This window comes from Microcaecilia unicolor, chromosome 3 (assembly GCF_901765095.1).
Source record: "Microcaecilia unicolor chromosome 3, aMicUni1.1, whole genome shotgun sequence".
In the NCBI taxonomy this organism is placed as follows: domain Eukaryota; kingdom Metazoa; phylum Chordata; class Amphibia; order Gymnophiona; family Siphonopidae; genus Microcaecilia; species Microcaecilia unicolor.
In genome coordinates, this window is record NC_044033.1 from 326,441,476 (window position 1) to 326,461,695 (window position 20,220).

The window sequence follows — 20,220 nt, forward strand, 5'->3', positions numbered from 1 at the left end:
TGCTATGCCCTGCTCATCGTTTTGATCACACTTCACCCCTATTGAAACGATATCACTAGCTCCCCCATTTGTGAACAATGGATAACTTATAAAGTTGTGATGCGGACCTTTAAGGCTCTCAGAATAGGCGTCCCTGACTATCTTTCCTGTGTTGAGTCAACCATTTGCAATAAATATCATTGTGTAATTAAATTATACGTCTCCCCCATTGTTTGGATAGAGCCTATCTTCACAGACTGGGTGGGCCAGTCTGTGATCCAATTGCAGCTCCTGTGTTATTTTTTGTTTTTACCAGTGCTCCAGCCTCCAGGAAGCAAGCAGCAGCCCTTCTGCCTGCCTTGTTTGTTGCTGCTCAGGAGCTGAGCATGGGGAGGATGGGCACCTCCGCTCCACTAATTTATTTCTCCTCTACCTCTGTTCCCAGCAGCTGCTGCTTTCACTTCTGCTCACGGATGTCTGCCCCCTGTGCATGTCCAACATGTGGCCCACGCACAAAGGTTCGGCATCGAGGCCGCCTCTGTTCCATTCTGTGCTGTTTAATTTATTTCACCTCTGCCTCTGTCCCGGTGGTGGCTTCTGCTCTTGCCTCTGCACACTGATGCCTGCCCCCACAGCCCACGCACAACGGTCTGCAACAGACACCAGTGAGCCCCGGGATCTGGAGTAATCTACAGAAAGGTTGGGGAGTTAGGACTTGGGAGCTCCATCAGCTGGTGGGGAAATCTGTGCACTCATCCAGCCCCAGTAGTCAAGAGTCTGGAGCCGCTGCAGTGCCCAATGGGCACTGCTAGGAGCCAGTTTAGACCTCCTCTCCAGCACTGCACCATATGCACACACCTATCAGGGCCTCTTCAGGGGCAGGAAGCTTTCTCTGAAGTGCCCAGATAAAACTACATTTATTTTGTAGTATGTACATGAATGTGTTCTGCAGGTCAGTTAGAGTGGCACGGGCAGTTTTTATTTATTAATTTTTTTAAAGGGAATTTACAAGTTAAGATGTGTGGAATTCCCATACTATTTTACAAGAGGCTCTGTCAAGTGTAAAACTTCTTGTAAAATAGGTGGAGGGCCACATGACCAAGTCCCACTGCTTACAGTGGGAGCAATGATTTTAAAAAGTTGAATGTGGGAAAATTATGTACAATGTCTCATTGCCCTCACACCATAAACATGGGAGCAGCTTTCAAAAATCACTGCTTCTTCTAAAAAGGCCTTGATCCCAGCATTGGTGCCCCCCACCCACCCAATGCCAGCACACACCCCAGATCAACATCCCCCAAGAGTCACAACCCCCATCCCTCAGAATCAACACCCTCCTCGCAGCACAAAAGCTCCTCTCCTTTTCCAACTCCCCTTCCCATGGTGAATGCCTCCACATGTGGATAACAGCCCAACATGTGGCAGTTCCTCCCACCCTGTTCAAACTCCCCAAATTCACAACATCCTGAAATAGACCACACCCCCACCTCATTCCATAGGCTTACCATGGTATTACAGCTATAGATCATGGTAGCTATTTAGAGGCCTAGACACTTGAGGCATGAGCTCTCCCACCCCATGATACCAAGCCCAGAGAATTAGTCAGGGAGTGAGAAGTGCCCATTTCCAGGTGCTGCATCTTGGGGGGAGAAGGGAGGACTGAACCTGTAGGAAAGTACTGTTGCTTACACGTGGAGGCCTGTTCCAGTGTCAGGTGTAGAAATAAAGGAGGGGATATTGTGTGCCATAAGGGGTGTTATTGCCACAAGGGGGGTTGTTGATCCCAGGGAGCAGAATCTGTGTGCTGCAGAGGGGTGCTGATCTGAGGGGTGCATGGGGGGCTGAAGGGGGGAGGAAGCTGCCATTGGGTTAAGGGCTTAATCAGGGGAAGGAGTGGACATCGGGGGGGGGGGGGGGGGCAGACATGTGCCTCAGGGCTGCTGTTAAGTACCAAAGTCTATGTTTCTCCATACAGATGTGGATTCCCTATCCTTGCATTTAAACATACTGAGCTTTCTCACATGGGATTGGTCCCTGTTTTGAAATAGCATTTAAAAGTCTTGGCCTTTAAGATATTTAAATGCTGCCATATTCATGTGAGAATGCTTCTAATATAAGAGCGTTATGCATCTAACTTAAGAGCTTATATTTAGGTAACTAGCATTAAGTGCACTTGCCTAACTTTTAGGTGTGTCACTAGCTGGTTATTCTAATACTCTATATAGAATTAAGCACCTAGATTCCTTTACAGAATAGGCTCTTACTGTGCGTTCCCTAGCTGACAATAATTAGGCATCTCTCCCTACCCAGTAGGCTGAAAGTAACATCTTCAGGGAACCCTCCCCCCACCCCCCAAAAAAACAACCCTAAAATCTTATGTGTGGCACTTAAAGACACCATATTTATTTATTTATTTTTATTAGGATTTATTTACTGCCTTTTTGAAGGAATTCACTCAAGGCGGTGTACAATAAGAATAGGTCAAAAATGAGCAATAGGCAATTACAGCAGTAAAAATATTCAAATAACAATACAAGCTATCGTATGGTATACTACTTAGAATGTCAACACAATACATAATACAGCATTATAACTGATACTGAAGGGTAAAGCAAAGATGTAACATATAGATAGGAAGACAGTAGGAAGAGTTAGAAAGTAAGGTGACTGATTTAAAGAAAGTTGCACACGAGGTCGGACTTATCTCAGCTAGGGTAGGATTGGATAAACATGTCCTGCTGCCGTATGTGCAGCATGAGTTACTCCTTGTGTGTATGAGCGAGACTAACAAGTTAGTTACTTCTTCCATTAAAGGCCTGGTTGAAGAGCCTTGCTTTCACCTGCTAATCTCTCAAAACATTCTTCTACTATTTTACAGGAATTGTCAATGCATATATGCAATAAAAAGTTCCTTAGTACTCTAATCCCCATATTTCAGACCCAGGCCATCTTGCATCCATCTGGGCGACTGAGTCACCCAGTATCAGAAATCTGTCAGTGGATAATGCTTTTGTTATGAATTGTTTGAGAAGAAAAACAACCAAACTGGCAAAAGGAAAATAGTTTTAATTAAATAAACTGTTTCAAATGGAAAGTTGATGTCTCTAAAAATAAAGACATCTTGTCAAAGCATGGCCATATTTAGAACTTAATTGGATATGGTAGAATGAAAGAGCTGTAAAATGTCATAGTACGTCAGCACATAGCTGAAGGAACTCTATCTGAGGACAGATTACAGTGGTTTTTCACTCACGGCTTATTATTAATAACAGTTTTCTTACAGTAATAATGGGGGTATTTTTATAACACGATGCCTCCAAAATGGTGCCTATAACAAGTCTATTTTATAAAAATAATAGGGCCAATATTCAATTCGTGGGAGGGAGCCCGGTTCACTCCCGCGGTCGGCGGTCAACCCGGATATTCAATACCAGGCCATTTCCAGTGACCAGTATATCATATCCGGTTTATTTGTAGCCAGTTTAAAGTTAACTGGCTAAGTGGATATTCAAAGATAGCCGGTTACCTTTAAACTGGCTAAATATATACCAGCTATTTAAGCAGCTAGATGTGGATGTTTACAATAGCTGGATAGGGATTGAATATTCGGGGACAGCCGGCTATATCGCGCAATACAACCGGTTATCTCCTACTCGCTAACCGGGCATATTCAGCTATGCCCCATTGAATATCGCTGGATAGCCAGTTAAGTGCCATTTAGCCGGCCAGGGGCCGTTCCTGGCCAGTTAAACTGGCTGGAACTCAGAAGCAGGCACGATGGAACTCAGGAATCAATACTGGAAGCAAGGCTGAACCTTGGGGACAAGCACGGCTGGAACTCAGGAACAGGCAAAAGCTGGAACTCAGGAACCAATGCTGGAGGCAAGGAACAAGAAACATTGGAAGCAAGGCAGGACCTTAGGAGCAAGCGAGTTGCAAAAGCATTGGAAGAAGGTCTGGGCCTCTGTAAAATATGCTCAGACCCCTGACGTCATCCAGACATGCCCTCAGGAAGTTCCCAACGCAGGCCCAATAAATGAAGTGCTGTGACGCACAAACGCGCATGCCCTAGGAGGGCAGCGATTAAAAGACACGGAGAATAAGGCATCGTCATGTAGAGGACCAGAGTGGAGCAGGGGGAGTTGGAGCGACACAGTTACAGTAAGAACATGACAGCATCCCCTCTTCAAAGGCCTCTCCTGCGTCTGGTCCTGGTTTTGGGCTTGTGAGGAAACAGGTGATTGAACCTTTGTAGGAGGGCTGGTGCATGGACGAGCGCTGCAGGTTCCCACGAATTGTCCTCTGGACCAAAGCTTTTCCATGCAATAAGGTACTGTAACTTGCCTTGTACCCTATGAGAATCTAGGATATCCTGGGCCTCGTACTCATTTTCTGGGTCTGTCTCGACTGGTAGTGGGGTGGGGAAGGTCGTGGCCACCTTCCTTAATATTAGTGGTTTCAGCAGTGACACATGGAAGGTATTGTGGATCTGTAAGATACTAGGAAGCTTTAACTGGTAGGTAACCGGTCCAATCCGGTGAGTCACTGGGTATGGCCCAATGCAACGAGGGGCGAACTGGGTTGAAGGTGTTTTAAGACACAAGTGTTGTGTGGAAAGCCATACCAAAACCTCTATCTAGGCATCTCTTCTTGTTAGTTTGTTGCTTGCTTTACTGGGTTGTATGAAGTAAGAGGTCTCAGGTAGTCTTCCAACTATGGGAAAAAGAAGTGATGGTTTCCTCAACAGAAGACCTCCGGAGCAGGCAGTACAGGCATGGGTATCCGAGGATGCTGCCCATAAACAATCCAGAAGGGAGAAGTCCTGGTGGATGCACTGACATGGTTGTTATGGCAGGACTCTGCCCATGGTAGGAGCTGAGCCCAGTCGTCTTAAGCGCTGCGACACAGGCTCGCAAGAAGGCCTTCATGCTTTGATTTATCATGTTTGCCTATTAGTCTAGGGATGGTACCCCGGGGAAAAATTCAATTTTACTTCCAGTGAGCAATAAATACTTTTCACCAGAATTTGGAGGTGAATTGCACTCCTTGGTCTGATACAGTGGATTCAGGCAGGTTGTGCAGCCCGAAGATCTCTTTAAGAAAGAGCTGGGCTAACGTAGGTGCATTTGGTAATTCAATAAGAGGTACAAAATGGGTCATTTTTGAGAAGCGGTCTGCCACTACCCAAACGGTAGTTTGACCCTTGGAAACGGGAAGATCTGTAACAAAGTCCATAGAAATGTGGGTCCACGGACTTTTGGGGACAGGGAGTGGTTGTAGAAAACCCCAAGGATGGGCATGGATATGTTTCTGGTGAGCACATAACAGGACAGGCCGAGACAAAATCCTTAACATCTTCTTTGAGAAAGGGCCACCAGTAAGAGCAGGAGATTAGCTCCATAGTACCTTGAATACCCAGGTTGCCAGCAGTCTTTGCATCGTGTCCCCACTTGAATATATCCTCTCGCAGTCATCTAGGAGCAAAGGTCTTGTCTGGCAGTATTGACATAATGGTGGAAGTCATGATTCAGATCAGGTCAATGATATGTTGGAGCTCAGGCACCTCCTTGTTGGTTTCCATAGATCGTGATAAGGCATCCGGATGCCTTAGTATTCTTCTCTGCTGATCGGAAGTGTAGTTGGAAGTCAAAGCATGAGAAGAATAAGGACAGTAGGGCTTGTCGGGGATCAAGGTGGTGGGCTTCTCAAAGATACAATAGATTTTTGTGATCAATCAAGACTATGAAGGGAAATTTGGCCCCCTCGAGTAAGTAGAACCATTCCTCCAGTGCCAGTAGTTCTTGATCCCCAATAGTATAGTTCTTCTCAGCAGGAGAAAATTTTCATGAAAAAAGGCACAGGGAAACAGTTGTCCACTGGAGAGAACCTGGGATTAGATGATGGCAGTTCCAGATGTAGAGGCGTCAACCTCAACACAGATCCATTTTTCAGGGTCAGAATGTTGGAGGATCAGAGCCATCGTAAAGGCCTGCTTGAGGCGGTCAGCACGGCAAAGGCTTTGAGGGGCCAATCCCGGGGGTTCACCTCCCTCCGGGTAAGGGCCATCATAGGTGCTGCTTTGATAGAGTAATTCAAGATGAACTGCCACTAGTAGCTGGTGAAGTCCAACAACCTCTGGAGGGCTCAGCGGCCCACAGGCCAAAGCCAGTTGAGAATAGCCAACAGCTTGGCCGGGTCCATTCATAGTCCCTGGTCTGAGATGATGTACACCAGGAAGGGCAATTCGGAGCACTCATTTTTCCAGTTTGGTTACCATCAAATAAGTGGGTGGAGCGACACAGATCCCTAGGCCACCAGGAGCTTGGCTGGTCCAAGTTCCGTGACCAAGGGCGAGACTGCCACTGGAGCTGCCTCTGGACCTTGGATATTGTCCATCTGATGGGTCAATGTTTGAACAGGCCCGAGAGTTGCTATAGCAGAAGCGAAAGTTGTAACAACTGTAAGGCTGATGACTGTCAAGCTCAAGGCCTTTGAAAGCTGTTAGGTTCAGAGTAGTGACCCCTTAGACCACAGTCATAGCCCTGACTCTGGTAGACAGGTTACCTCTAAGTCCAAAGCAAATGGCAAAGTTGGGATCAACAAGGCTGGAACTCAGAAACCAATGCTGGATGAAAGGCTGGACCTCAGAGACAAGCATGGCTAGAATTGAGGAACAGTAAAAAGCTGGAACTCAGAAACCAATGCTGGAGGCAAGGAACAAGAAATGGAAGCAAGGCAGGATCTTACGCGCAAGCAAGTTGCAAAGGCACTGGAAGAGATCTGGGCCTCCGTAAAATATACCCAGACCGTTGACCTCATTCAGACACACCCCCAGGAATTTTCCACTGCAGGCTCGATAAATTACGGGCTATGATGTGCGCGTGCATTCTAGGAGGGCAGTGCTCAACAGACAGGGAGAGCGAGGCATCATCCCGCAATGGGCCACAGTGGAGCAGGGGAGAAGTCAGAGCGACAGAGTTACGATAAGACTGTGACAGGGAAATATATATAGCGTGTGCCTTTATAAAATAGAACCAGTCCCAATAAAAGGCAATCCTATAACAAGACATCAACATTTAGGCGCCATGGATTAGATTCTATAAATGGTGCTGAAAAATTTAAAGGATGTGTATCCTTTATAGAATAACGCTAAGTGCCATAAATGATGCCTAATTTTAGGTGCTGGAAATCATGCCTGTGAAAAGCAGGTGTAAATGCGGGTGCCTGAGAGGCGCCAATCAAGTCTATTCTGTAATGATGTGTACGTAACTCTCAAGTAAGGCCAATTAATGCTAATAATTGGTTGTTAGTAGCCAATTATTGGTGCTGATTGGCTCATTAATCAATTAAGTTGCATGTGCAAATCGGTAATGTGCACTGATTTGCATGCGCAAATTTAGTTGCCATCCCAGGGATTCTATAAATGGTGCCTCAAATTCCATCTGGAAATAGAAGCATTTTCTATAACAATAGGCATAACTTCATTGGTTAAGTACCTAATCATAGCAGTTAATTGGATAACAAGTAATTATCAGCAGTAATTGGCATTAATTGAGATTTAAGTGCACAACTCCCTAATTAGGGGCCCTGTTTACTAAGGTTCACTAGTGTTTTTAGTGCACACTAAAAATTAGCGCACACTAACACTACAGAAACCCATATATTCCTATGGGTGTCTCTAGTGTTAGCACACGCTAATTTTTACTGAGCGCTAAAAACATTAGTGCACCTACAGCTGTGAAGAGGAGGATGAGGGGGTGGATAAAATGGAAGTGGAAGAGGAAGAAGTGAGGAGGGTCAAGAGAAAAGGGAGACAGAACAGAGCCTTGCCTTTGCTACTTCCGCAGAGGGAGAAAAGAAAAGGGTTCCTTCCCACTGGAAAATGGAGGATGGAGAAAAACTACAATACCCATCAACCCCGGGGAAAACCCTGGTACAGAAACTATCCTCCCCAGCAGCATCCAGGGGAGAACCCTGTCAAGGCAAGGGAGGTGTCCCCGGAGGTTAATCAGGAGGAGGAGGGACAGCTGAGAAAAGGGTGGGACGAGGAACCCATGGAGTGGCAAGAGGCTGGAGAGAGAGAGGGGGGGAGAGCATGGAGGAGCCGATGGACATAGCAGCATAGGCTCAATCATTGGGAAAGAAGCTGAGAAAGCAGGTGACTTCTTGGTATGGAAGCTGGACTGAAAGGGGAAAGAAAAGGGTCATGCGGGAGCAGGGTCAGTGATAGTGAAAGTGTGACCCAGAAAGGGTGGGACCCTTGTATCTCCCCATAGAGTTCAAGCTGTTTGGAACTGTGTGCTGCTGAACAACTCAGAGTGAAAAGTGTGTTGGTTTGAGAGGGTTTATTGTTTTTTCCTGTGTGAACTACTCAAAGAGAAAGGAAGATGTTTTTTTGAACTGTTTGCCATTGCACCTGGGGAAGACATGTAGCAGTGGTTTTTGTTTTTTTTGAGCTGGAGCCTGCAGACGCTCCCCAGAGGGGGGAAGCGCTAGGCTGTAAGACTGTTTAAGGGGAATGAACTGAGTTCTGGAAGCAGTGGGGTTTATGTTTCTTCTTACCCTGCTGTGCTGATTCCATTGAAGAGGGAAAACAGTGGGGGCTGTGTTTTTGTTCCTGTTTTATTTTGAACTGCTGGACTGTGAGCACCAAGGAAATAAAAACTTGCTGGTTTTCTTTTGGAATTATTGGTTACCCGAGTCGTACCCTGTGGATTACAGTGGGTTATGGGGCTAGGCATGACGCTTGGCCCATAGCTGGAGTCTCAAAGAGGAGACGGGATCCTGAGAACCCCTGGAGGAGGGACGGATCTTTCACACAGCGTGGCTTAGTAAACAGGGCCCTAAGTGTATTCTATAGCATATGTGCCTAAATTCTAAGTCGCATAGTTGAAAAGAGGGCACGGCCATGGGCAGGGCAGGGGCGTTTCTAAAATCTATATGCATTATTATAGAATACACCCGATTTGTGTCTAATTTAGACTTCGGGATTTACACCAAGTAAAAAGTGGCCTAAATGAATGCGACCAAATTTGGTTGTGTAGAAAGCTGGTCAGCGTATTCTATATACCGCATAGAAATTTAAGTCTATTCTATCAAATTTAGGCATACTTTACAGAATATGCCTAGGCATGTTTTTTTCCATGCCGATTTTTCAGGTGCCATGGGACTTATTCTATAAAGGTTATGCTCCTAAATTTAAGAGCATTTATGCTCCTAAATTACAAGCATGCTCTAGGCTCCAAAATAGATTATGCTTCTAATTTAGGAGCATAAATTTTAGAAGCGTAAATTTAGGAGCATCACCTTTATAGAACAAGGCCCTATATATAGAATCTGGGGCATATACAGCAGGACTTGCTTATCCACTCCTACCCTAGTTAAGATTATATTCATGCACCTTTCTGTCTTATTTTCTAACTCCTTTTACTCTCTTTATCTATCTATATGTTCCATCTTTGCTTATGCTGTATAATAAAATATTTTATTGCATATTATGTTGACATTGTAATATAGCATACTATCCCATACCTTGCATTGTTGTTTTAATATTTTTACTGCTGTAATTGTCTGTTGCCTATGTTGGCCTTATTCTTGCTATACACCACCTTGAGTGAATATTTTCAAAAAGGTGGTAAATAAATCTTAATAAACAAATAAATAAAATATGTGCATGCATAAGTGCCCTTATAGAACCCTAGCATAAACTTGCATTGGCAGGCCTCAATGTAACATAGCAGATGATGGAAGATAAAGATCTACATGGTCTACCCAGTCTGCCCAACATATGCCTACTTAGTCTTCATCTGTCTTTGCCATTTTCAAGGTACAAACCATAGAAGCCTACCTAGCACTGGATTAAATTTCAACTACTGAAGTTGCCATCAAAGCCCGGTCCAGCCCAACCACATCTATCTATTCATAATCAGGACACCGACCATAGAAGTCTGCCCGACATTAGCCTTACTTCTCAACTACTGGGTTTGCTGCTGAAGCACAGCTAAGTTGGTTTGGTTTCCTTCTCTTTTCATTTAGGAATCCTTTGTGCTTATCCCATGCATTCTTGAATTCTGCTACCATTTTCTTCTCCACCACCTCCCGCAGGAGGGCATTCCAGGCATCCACCACCCTCTCTGTCAGGTGGTTGCTGGCACTACTGTCTCCTCAAGTGTTCATATTACCTGTGGCGTACCTCAGGGTTCCGCACTTTCACTTGTTCTTTTTAATTTATTTCTCAGTCTGCTTATTGTGCTGATTTAAGCCTCAGGTCTTAATGTGTATTGCTACAGTGACAATATACTTATTGTGGGTAGGGTTGATTCTTTGCAGCCAGATCTGACAGAAATTCAACCATGTTTAGGAAAAGTGGCTGGTTGGTTGGAGGATCATCAGCTGGTTTCAAATTTTGAGGAGACTACAACATGCTGTCTGACTGGACGTTTGCAGTCTATGACATTGGAACTGCAGTTGGTTGGTAAAGTAATTGTTAGAATTAATGTTTTTAAATATCTTGGGGTTTTTTATTGGCTCTCAGCTTACTTTCGATAATCAGGTTTCTTCTGTTAAGAAAGGATTTTTTGTGCTCTGACAGCTGAGATCAATAAAGTACTATTTTGATGAACGTACGTTGCATACTTTACTTCACGAGTCATTGATGATTTCAAGGTTAGATTATAGGAATATAATTTACGTGGGTGTGTCCCAATTTAATTTAAAACAGTTGCAATTGCTGCAGAATGCTGCAATCAGATTGTGGGGAAAATTTTATCATGTTACACTATTGTTTAAGTATTATCATTGGCTCCCCTTTTTGCAGTGAATTAAATTTAAATTGCTAAAATTGGTCCTTGTGGCTTTCTATCAGCAGCAACCATTGTATTTAAGTTCTTTAATAACTCCATATATTCCAAACAGAGCTCTGAGCAGGAACACAGAATGGTGATACCGTATCAGGCACAAGCATCACACGACTGAAATAGTAAAAGAGCATTTTTTGGAGTTCGCACCTTTCTATTGGAATGAGTTCCCAAAAGCAGTACGAGGAGAGGTGGATGTTAAGAAATTAAGGTTTTATTTAAAACTGCTTTTTTATGCAAGTTTTTTTCTGATGGAGAACAATATGTTTTATTCACTTTATTGTTTGTTTGTAAGTCACATTGAACTTGAGTCTATTTCAAGCTAATGTGGGGTATAAATGTCATGAATGAATGAATAAATAAATACTAGTATGACACTATAGGAGCAAAGTGCATATTGTAACTTCTCAGTGTTTGAATGGGGTATTGTGTGTTGTCTTTTGCTGGGGGTAGGCTTTTCTATTGAGCTATAGCATTCTGTATATATTTTGTTTGTTTTATGTTTTTATTGATTGTGTAAACCACTTTGTACTGCACAAGGTGTATGGTATATTAATTTATTTATTTAGATTTTGCTCACACCTTTTTCAGTAGTAGCTCAAGGTGAGTTACATTCAGGTACTCTGGATATTTCTCTGTCCCAGGAGAGCTCACAATCTAAGTTTGTACCTGAGACAATGGAGGGTTACGTGACTTGCCCAAGATCACAAGGAGCAGCAGTGGGATTTGAACTGGCCACCTCTGGATTGCAAGACCAGTGCTCTAGCCACTAGGCCATTCCTCTACCATTAGACACTTAAAAGCTAGGATTCCATAACTTGTACGTGTAACTGCCTGACCCATGCCCCTTCCAGGCCAACACCCCTCATAAAACTGCATGCTCTGGAATTTGTGCACACAACTTGCAGCTCTCGTTTGCTGCTGTACTTGTGGCTGAAATGTGCTAATGTATTGTTTAGTGGTCTGTATTATTGTTTTTTGATATTATATACGTTGCGCTGTTACCCACCTTGGGTATAAGGCGGGATATAAATAAATGAACATAAACAACTTATAGAATAGAGACTAAGGGCAGTTATGTGCATAACTGCTAATTGATGCCACTTAGAACCAAAAAAGTCCAATTATAGCCAATTATTGAATTGTTACAGGCACAACTGACCTTATTCTATAATTTGTGCATGCAAATTTGCGTGCTAGTTGGAAGCACAGAAGTTTACAGAATTAGAGGGAAAATGCACTAACCCCTAAATTCTATAAAATGGCACAAAATTACGCATACAAATTGAGACACGTGCCCAATCAGCACCAATAATTGGGCTCTAACAATCAATTATCGGTGCCAATTGGCATTAATTAAAATCTACAAGTGTAAATTTACACGCCTGGATCCACACAATAAAAAAATTGAGTGTGGCCATGGGAGGTTCATGGGCGGATCAGGGGTATTCCTAAGACCATAAGCACTGCCATACTGGGTCAGACCAAAGGTCCATCAAAACCAGTATCCTGTTTCCAACAGTAGCCAATCCAGATCACAAGTACCTGGCAAGATCCCAAAAGAATAAAAACAGATCTTATGCTGCTTATTTACTTATTTATTTAAACAATTTTTATACCACCTATAACTAGGTGGTTTACAAAAAAACATTCACATTATTCATATCACAGAACATAAAACAAAGCGGACCATAATAAGTCAATCTTCATTTAAAAAAAATACCACCGAGACAAACAATTTTGTCTTTAGCAATTTCCTAAACCGTGTTACACTACTACAATGCCGAAGCTGACCAGGAATACGCAGTGGATTTCTCAAAAGTTTATCTTAATCATGGATTGGGGAATTTTTTTTTAAACCTGCCACATTCTCTGGCAACAAATTCCAGAGTTTAATCACACATTGAGTGAAGCAATGTTTTTTCCATTGTGTTTTAAATATACTACTTAGTAGCTTCATTGCGTGCTCCCTAGTCCTAGTATTTTTGGAAAGAGAAAGCAAGCGATTCACGTCTACCTGCTCCACTCCACTCTCTATTTTACAGACTTCTATCACATTTCCCCTCAGCCATCTCTTCTCCAAGCTGAAGACCCCAGCCTTTTTAGCCTTTCCTCACAGGGAAGTCATCCTATCCCTTTTTATCATTTTCGTCACTCTTCTCTGAACCTTTTCTAATTCTGCTACATCTTTTTAGAGATGCAGTGACCAAAAGTGCACACAATATTCGAGGTGCGGTTGCACCATGGAGTGATACAAAGGCATTATAATATTCTCACTTTTCTTCTCCATTCCTTTCTTAATAATTCATAACATTCTGCTTGCTTTCTTAGCCACAGCTGCGCAGAGGGTTTCAACATATTAGTCTGTCATTTACATGCATTCTTATAGAATAAGGGTGATCTGCACAGGGGACCAATATTCAGCCCATGATGATCAACGAGTTGTAAGCCGCTGACAGCCATGGGCTGAATGAAGCCTGGATGTTCAAAGTTGGTGAACGGTTAGCTTGGCAGATAAGTTAGACAAGCCTTTTTCCTGTAGTAACTCTATGCGCTTACTTAACTGCCTCCCAGTCCCGTCCTATCCTATCTAATTTATCTAGGAATCTTCACGATATTGACCCTTCATCTCTATCCTCCCATGTTTCAAACCTCCTCTCTACTGTGGCACCATCCACGTCTGTCAACGAGGCTGTTTCTTCTTACAACAATACTCTATCCTCTGCCTTAGACACTCTTGCACCTTTGATGACCCGCCCTGTAAGGCGTACAAAACCCCAACCTTGGCTGACTTCTAATATCCGCTACCTACGTTCCTGTACCCGCTCCGCCGAACGCCTCTGGCGGAAATCTCGGGCCCTTGCTGATTTCTTACACTTTAAGTTCATGCTGACCTCCTTCCAATCTGCTCTTTTACGTGCCAAACAGGATTATTATATCCAACTGACCAACTCTCTTGGCTCTAATCCTCGACTTCTCTTCACCACATTGAACTCTCTCCTCAAGGTGCCCCCTCCCCCAACTCCCCCTTCATTATCTCCTCAGACCCTTGCTGAATTCTTTCACGACAAGGTTCAAAAGATAAACCTTGAATTCTCTACCTCACCAGCTCTCCCTCCACTAGTCCGTTCCCCTCTCTCTCCTTCCCCTCATTCCCTTTCCTCCTTTCCTGAAGTTACTATTGAGGAAACTACACTTCTCCTTTCTTCCTCAAAATGTACCACCTGTTCCTCTGATCCCATTCCCACCCACCTTCTTAATGCCATCTCTCCTACTCTTATTCCTTTTATCTGTCACATTCTCAACCTCTCACTTTCCACTGCGACTGTCCCTGCTGCCTTTAAACATGCTGTGGTCACACCTCTCCTTAAGAAGCCTTCACTTGACCCTACTTGTCCCTCTAATTACCGACCCATCTCCCTCCTTCCTTTTCTCTCCAAATTACTTGAGCGTGCCGTTTACCGCCGCTGCCTTGAATTTCTCTCCTCACATGCTATTCTTGACCCATTACAATCTGGTTTTCGCCCTCTCCACTCAACCGAAACTGCGCTTACTAAAGTCTCCAATGACCTATTACTGGCTAAATCCAGAGGTCAATATTCCATCCTCATTCTTCTTGATCTTTCTGCTGCTTTTGACACTGTCGATCACAGCATACTTCTCGATACCCTGTCCTCACTTGGATTCCAGGGCTCTGTCCTTTCCTGGTTCTCTTCCTACCTCTCCCTCCGCACCTTTAGTGTTCACTCTGGTGGATCCTCTTCTACTTCTATCCCTCTGCCTGTCGGCGTACCTCAGGGTTCTGTTCTTGGTCCCCTCCTCTTTTCTATCTACACTTCTTCCCTTGGTTCATTAATCTCATCCCATGGCTTTTCCTACCATCTCTATGCTGATGACTCCCAAATCTACCTTTCTACCCCTGATATCTCACCTTGCATCCAAACCAAAGTTTCAGCGTGCTTGTCTGACATTGCTGCCTGGATGTCTCAACGCCACCTGAAATTAAATATGACCAAAACCGAGCTTCTCATTTTCCCCCCCAAACCCACCTCCCCGCTCCCCCCGTTTTCTATTTCTGTTGATGGCTCTCTCATTCTCCCTGTCTCCTCAGCTCAAAACCTTGGGGTCATCTTTGACTCTTCTCTCTCCTTCTCTGCTCATATCCAGCAGACCGCCAAGACCTGTCGTTTCTTTCTTTACAACATCCGTAAAATCCGCCCCTTTCTTTCCGAGCACTCTACCAAAACCCTCATCCACACCCTTGTCACCTCTCGTTTAGACTACTGCAATCCGCTTCTTGCTGGCCTCCCACTTAGTCACCTCTCCCCTCTCCAGTCGGTTCAAAACTCTGCTGCCCGTCTCATCTTCCGCCAGGGTCGCTTTACTCATACTACCCCTCTCCTCAAGACCCTTCACTGGCTCCCTATCCATTTTCGCATCCTGTTCAAATTTCTTCTACTAACCTATAAATGTATTCACTCTGCTGCTCCCCAGTATCTCTCCACACTCGTCCTTCACTACACCCCTTCCCGTGCACTCCGCTCCATGGATAAATCCTTCTTATCTGTTCCCTTCTCCACTACTGCCAACTCCAGACTTCGCGCCTTCTGTCTCGCTGCACCCTATGCCTGGAATAAACTTCCTGAGCCCCTACGTCTTGCCCCATCCTTGGCCACCTTTAAATCTAGACTGAAAGCCCACCTCTTTAACATTGCTTTTGACTCGTAACCACTCGCCTCCACCTACCCTCCTCTCTTCCTTCCTGTTCACATTAATTGATTTGATTTGCTTACTTTATTTATTTTTTGTCTATTAGATTGTAAGCTCTTTGAGCAGGGACTGTCTTTCTTCTATGTTTGTGCAGCGCTGCGTATGCCTTGTAGCGCTATAGAAATGCTAAATAGTAGTAGTAGTAGTAATATCACTGCTAACCGGTTAAATTCCACCCCTGGACTAACCTGGCAGTAACCGGACAGTGCAGTGTCAGTCAGAAGCAATATTCAGCAATGCTACCTGCTGGTGTCACTAGCAATTGGCAGATGGCCAGCTCAGTGGGGTTTAATCAGACAGAAGCCTCTGTTGCCTGCTTAAAACCTTTCAAATATCAGTCCTTGAATTTTAATTAAGGAAAACACTTGCAAAACTGAACAAAGGAACTAAACCAGCTAGCCTATAGGTGGGACTGGCAGACAGGAAGCTTTACTTGAGTGAATTAGTAAGGAATAGGGATGAGCAGGGCAACATTTTTTGTTCTGTTTAGTTTCTTGTGTAATTTTTAGGTCTTTTCATTTTATTTTCATTTTTGTTTTGGGGCAATATCATTAATAAACTGCCCTGAAATTTTAAGGTTTTTCCTGTTGTTTCAAACTAAACATGACATGGGAATTGTTTCCCATGTTGTTTCAAACAAATGCACATGCCTAGTAAAGAATAGAGCATTTAATAGGTTAATTAGCCAATAATAAAGTCTTTGCTCCGAAAGCAATTTATCCAAGAAAATCAGAACATGGGGTGGGTGGATGGGTAAATGCCTTTACCTGATTCTCTATGGCTTTCCGGTTTTTGGGATCGCTAATGATAGACAGCTGCAGCTCTGCCATCTTCTTCATCTTGCTGTCCATGTCGATCTTTTGCATAAGGCTCTTGGTCTGACTTTTCAGCAGCCGGATGGTGTCCTCTTTCCCATGCTTCTTTGCAAAGAGGGAGGCGCATGCAGAGTGTATCGCGGTCACCCAGTTTTCCAGATCTGTTTGGCTGGTCGCCTGAAAAACATTATTAGGGACTTATAGCAAGGAATTGAACCCTGCAGCTTCTGCTATCGCACATGTACATACAAGGAGGTTAGATTGAGACAGTGGAGGAATAGCCTAACGGTTAGTGCAAGTGCGCTTTGACCCTGGTGACCTGGGTTCAATTCCCAAACTTAGATTGTGAGCCCTCCAGGGACAGAGAAACTACCTGCACATAATGTGTACAAAGCTGTGTACAGTAGTGCTATAGAAATGATTAGTAGTAGTAGTACTACAGATGACGTATGCCTATGTAACCCATTATATTATATTAGTAAAAAAGGCCCGTTTCTGTAGGCAAGGAAACGGGCCTTAGGCAGGCAATCCCCCCCCCCCCCGTGCTACGGCCCCCTCGAACCCCCCCTTCCGTGAACCTGTCGTTCCCCCCCCCCCCCCGTGCCAGCGACAACTGCCACCATCGCCGCCGCCGTTGTTATGCTACCTTCCCTTCCCGTAGGTTCTTCAATCATCTTCTTAGAAAGTTTAACTCAGTGCGTCTGACGTCAGACGCACGGATTTAAACTTTCTAAGAAGATGATTGAAGAACCTACGGGAAGGGAAGGTAGCACAACAACGGCGGCGGCGGTGGTGGCAGTTTTCGGCGTTCCGGGGGGGGGGGATCGACAGGTTCGCGGGAGGGGGTGGGTTTCGAGGGGGCCATAGCGCGGGGGGGTGACAGCTGATTCCGTGGCAGTAGGAGGAGTAGGGAAACACGCTGCGCGTGTTTCCCTACTCCTCCCCTTGCCTTGGAATCAGCTGTGTTGACGTCAGTGACATCCATGCGTGTCTGCCTCGCAGACCACTTGCAGCCAGGGAGCCACGGTCCCAAGCATAGAATGTTGGAGGTGAGAATTATTATATAGGATGGGCTGAAGCCAGTAGGCTGAGCTTGCTGACATTTTAGTTCACTTATTACAAATAACAGACTGTCTATACGTGGTACATCTGTTAAAAGTCTAAAGCTGATCCAGTTGGATAGGCAGTGCCTTAAAAAGTAGAGGACAAAAGATTTTTTAAAATTTTTTTTACTTAGTTGACAGCTTTTTTGATTATTTGAAAGCTTCCTATATCTACATATATATCATTAAATAAAATTGAATATCACTAAAACAGCTTTAGAAATTATTGTAGCTGGTAGAAACAGCAGTAATAAACTCTGTATTTTATGCTCATTTTTCTACACTGTTCTATAGAATACAGCAAATTTAAGTGAGGATATCCTGTTTCCTGATAGATTCATCTTAATTGTTGTTGTAATCTGTCTTGTGAAGCCTAGTGTTATAAAAATGGAATATATTGTAATTAAATAGAAGTAAAATGAAACTCTCCTTTCATTGGGGCACATGGAATCACATCTTCGCCTCGTCTGTTTTATAGAAGTTTATATTTTAGATGCACAAATGGATTATTCTGTTTTGAGCGCGTTTCAGGGAAAAGTGGTTTCATAAGTCAAAATAGTAAAAGAAAGTATTTTGTTTCATGCAGATCTCACATTTGTTTAAATATAACTAAATGGGGCCCCTAATACAATCCATTGGTTTTCTTATATTTTGTTCTTGTGCTGACTTATACTGTGCCAAAACTGAAAATTCTTCTCTCTGGTCGATAATAAAAGGAGATCACTGGGAACTCTATCCACCCTAAAAGGCTATTTTTGTGATTGTACATGAGGAATTGTGATATTGAATAAATAAGTGTATGTTTGTGTCCCTCGTCGTGCAACATGTTCAAAACAGAATAATCAATTTGTGTATCTAAAATGTAAACTTCTACAAAACAGATGAAGATGTGATTCCATGTGCCCCAATGAAAGGATATTCCATCATCTTTATAACACCAGGCTTCCAAAGGCAGATTACAACAGCAGTTAAGATGAACCCAGCAGGAAACAGGATATCCTCACTGAAATTTGGCCATCTGTATTGTATAGAACAGTGTAGAAAAATGAGCACAAAATACAGAGTTTATAACTGCTTATGCTACCAGCTACCATCATTTTTTAAGCTGTTTTAGTGATATTCAGTTTTTATTTCATGATATTTATATCTAGATATGGGAAGCTTTCAAATAAATTTAAAAGCTATCCAATAAGTAAAAACAAATATATAAATATTTTGTCCTCCACTTTTTAAGGCACTGCCTATCCAACTGAAACAGCTTTAGACTTGTTACAGATAGACCAGGCAGAGGCAGTTCCTTATTTCTAATAATCTTTTGCTATTGTTTTCAATAGTATTTGCTATTATTTTGGGTGTACTACGTCCAAAATTAGAACAGGAAAGATCATTTTCTACAAAAAAAAAGTCTATCTTTTCCTTTTGAAAATGCTGTTTGGAAAAATGTTTTGTGATTTGGGGGAGTAAGGGGAGGTGATCCCTGATTCCCTCCAGTGGTCATCTGGTCATTTGGAGCATTTCCTGTGTGGAGTAGAGGAGTAGCCTACTGGTTAGTGCAGCAGACTATAATCCTGGGGAAGCCAGTTAAATTCCCACTGCAGCTATTTGTTATAAAAATAGGTCTAGCTCAAAACGTCTACGTTTTTGTCTTGGACGTTTTTGTTTTGTTCCATTATGGCTGAAAGACGTCTAAGTCTTAGGAATGCCCAAGTCCTGCCTTGAACACACCCCTGGCACGCCCCCTTGAGAGTTAGACATCCTTCTGATGGACTTCAGAGAAAGACGTCTAAAAATAGGTTTCGAAAATACTGATTTGGATGGCTTTGTGAGATAAACGTCCAAATGCAGACTTATGTCACTTTTTGGATGTTTTTCTCTATTGAAAATGAGCCTGAGAGTATACAGTGAAGGTATTTTTTTATGGTTTGAGGATTTTACTTCACTTACCCCCTTTCGGAGGACATATCACTGCTAGGACATCAGATTACTAACCTGGGTTTAGTATGCTGAAAAACACCAGAGGACACGCAACAGCGTCCTGCAGTAATTTACCTGTTTGCACATGTTAATTGCATGTCCCCCAATTTTCAACGCTATTTAACCAGTCAGCAACGGCTGCTGACTGTTTAAATAAATAAATAAAGTACTTAACCAGATAATCGCCAATATTAGTGGAAGATAACCAGTTCTCTCCACTGAATATTCACGGTTAGCACATACCCCAGAATTCTATATAGCGCACCTAGAGATCCGCCCGGAAATCTAAGCATATTCCATAACAACATGCATAACTTAACTGGCTTAACAAGCCAAGCAGCACTGTTAACAAGCAATGAGCACTAATTGGCAATAATTAGAATTTATGCACATAACTCACTAAACGTATTCTGTAATGAACTGCGCCTAAATTCTAAAGCACGCAGTTCAAAATGGGTGTGGCTATGGATGTGGAAAGGGCAGGGAAATGGGTGTTTTGTGGGCATTCCCAAATGTATGCACGCTGTAATAGAATATGGCCCAGTCCACGTAAATCTACACATAGGGATTTAAGCCACATTTTCGTTGGTGTAAATGGATAAGCGTAGTTTTAGGAGCTGGGGTATCAACTAAGCGTATTCTATATACCACACCTAAATTTTATACAATACGCTTAGGCAAAAATAATTTCCGCACAGATTTTCCAGGCACCATATATAGAAT

The 20,220-nt window shown here is 43.3% G+C and overlaps 1 protein-coding gene across 1 annotated transcript in view; it reads right to left on the reverse strand.

Annotated features, from left to right (window-relative positions):
* Window positions 1–20,220, reverse strand: part of TIAM2 (T cell lymphoma invasion and metastasis 2) — a 312,305-nt gene that overhangs the window by 253,952 nt on the left and 38,133 nt on the right. Inside the window, exon 5 of the mRNA XM_030198390.1 lies at window positions 16,373–16,597. Within this exon, the coding sequence (XP_030054250.1) occupies window positions 16,373–16,597 (225 nt within the window). The remainder of the gene's footprint in view (window positions 1–16,372; window positions 16,598–20,220) is intronic.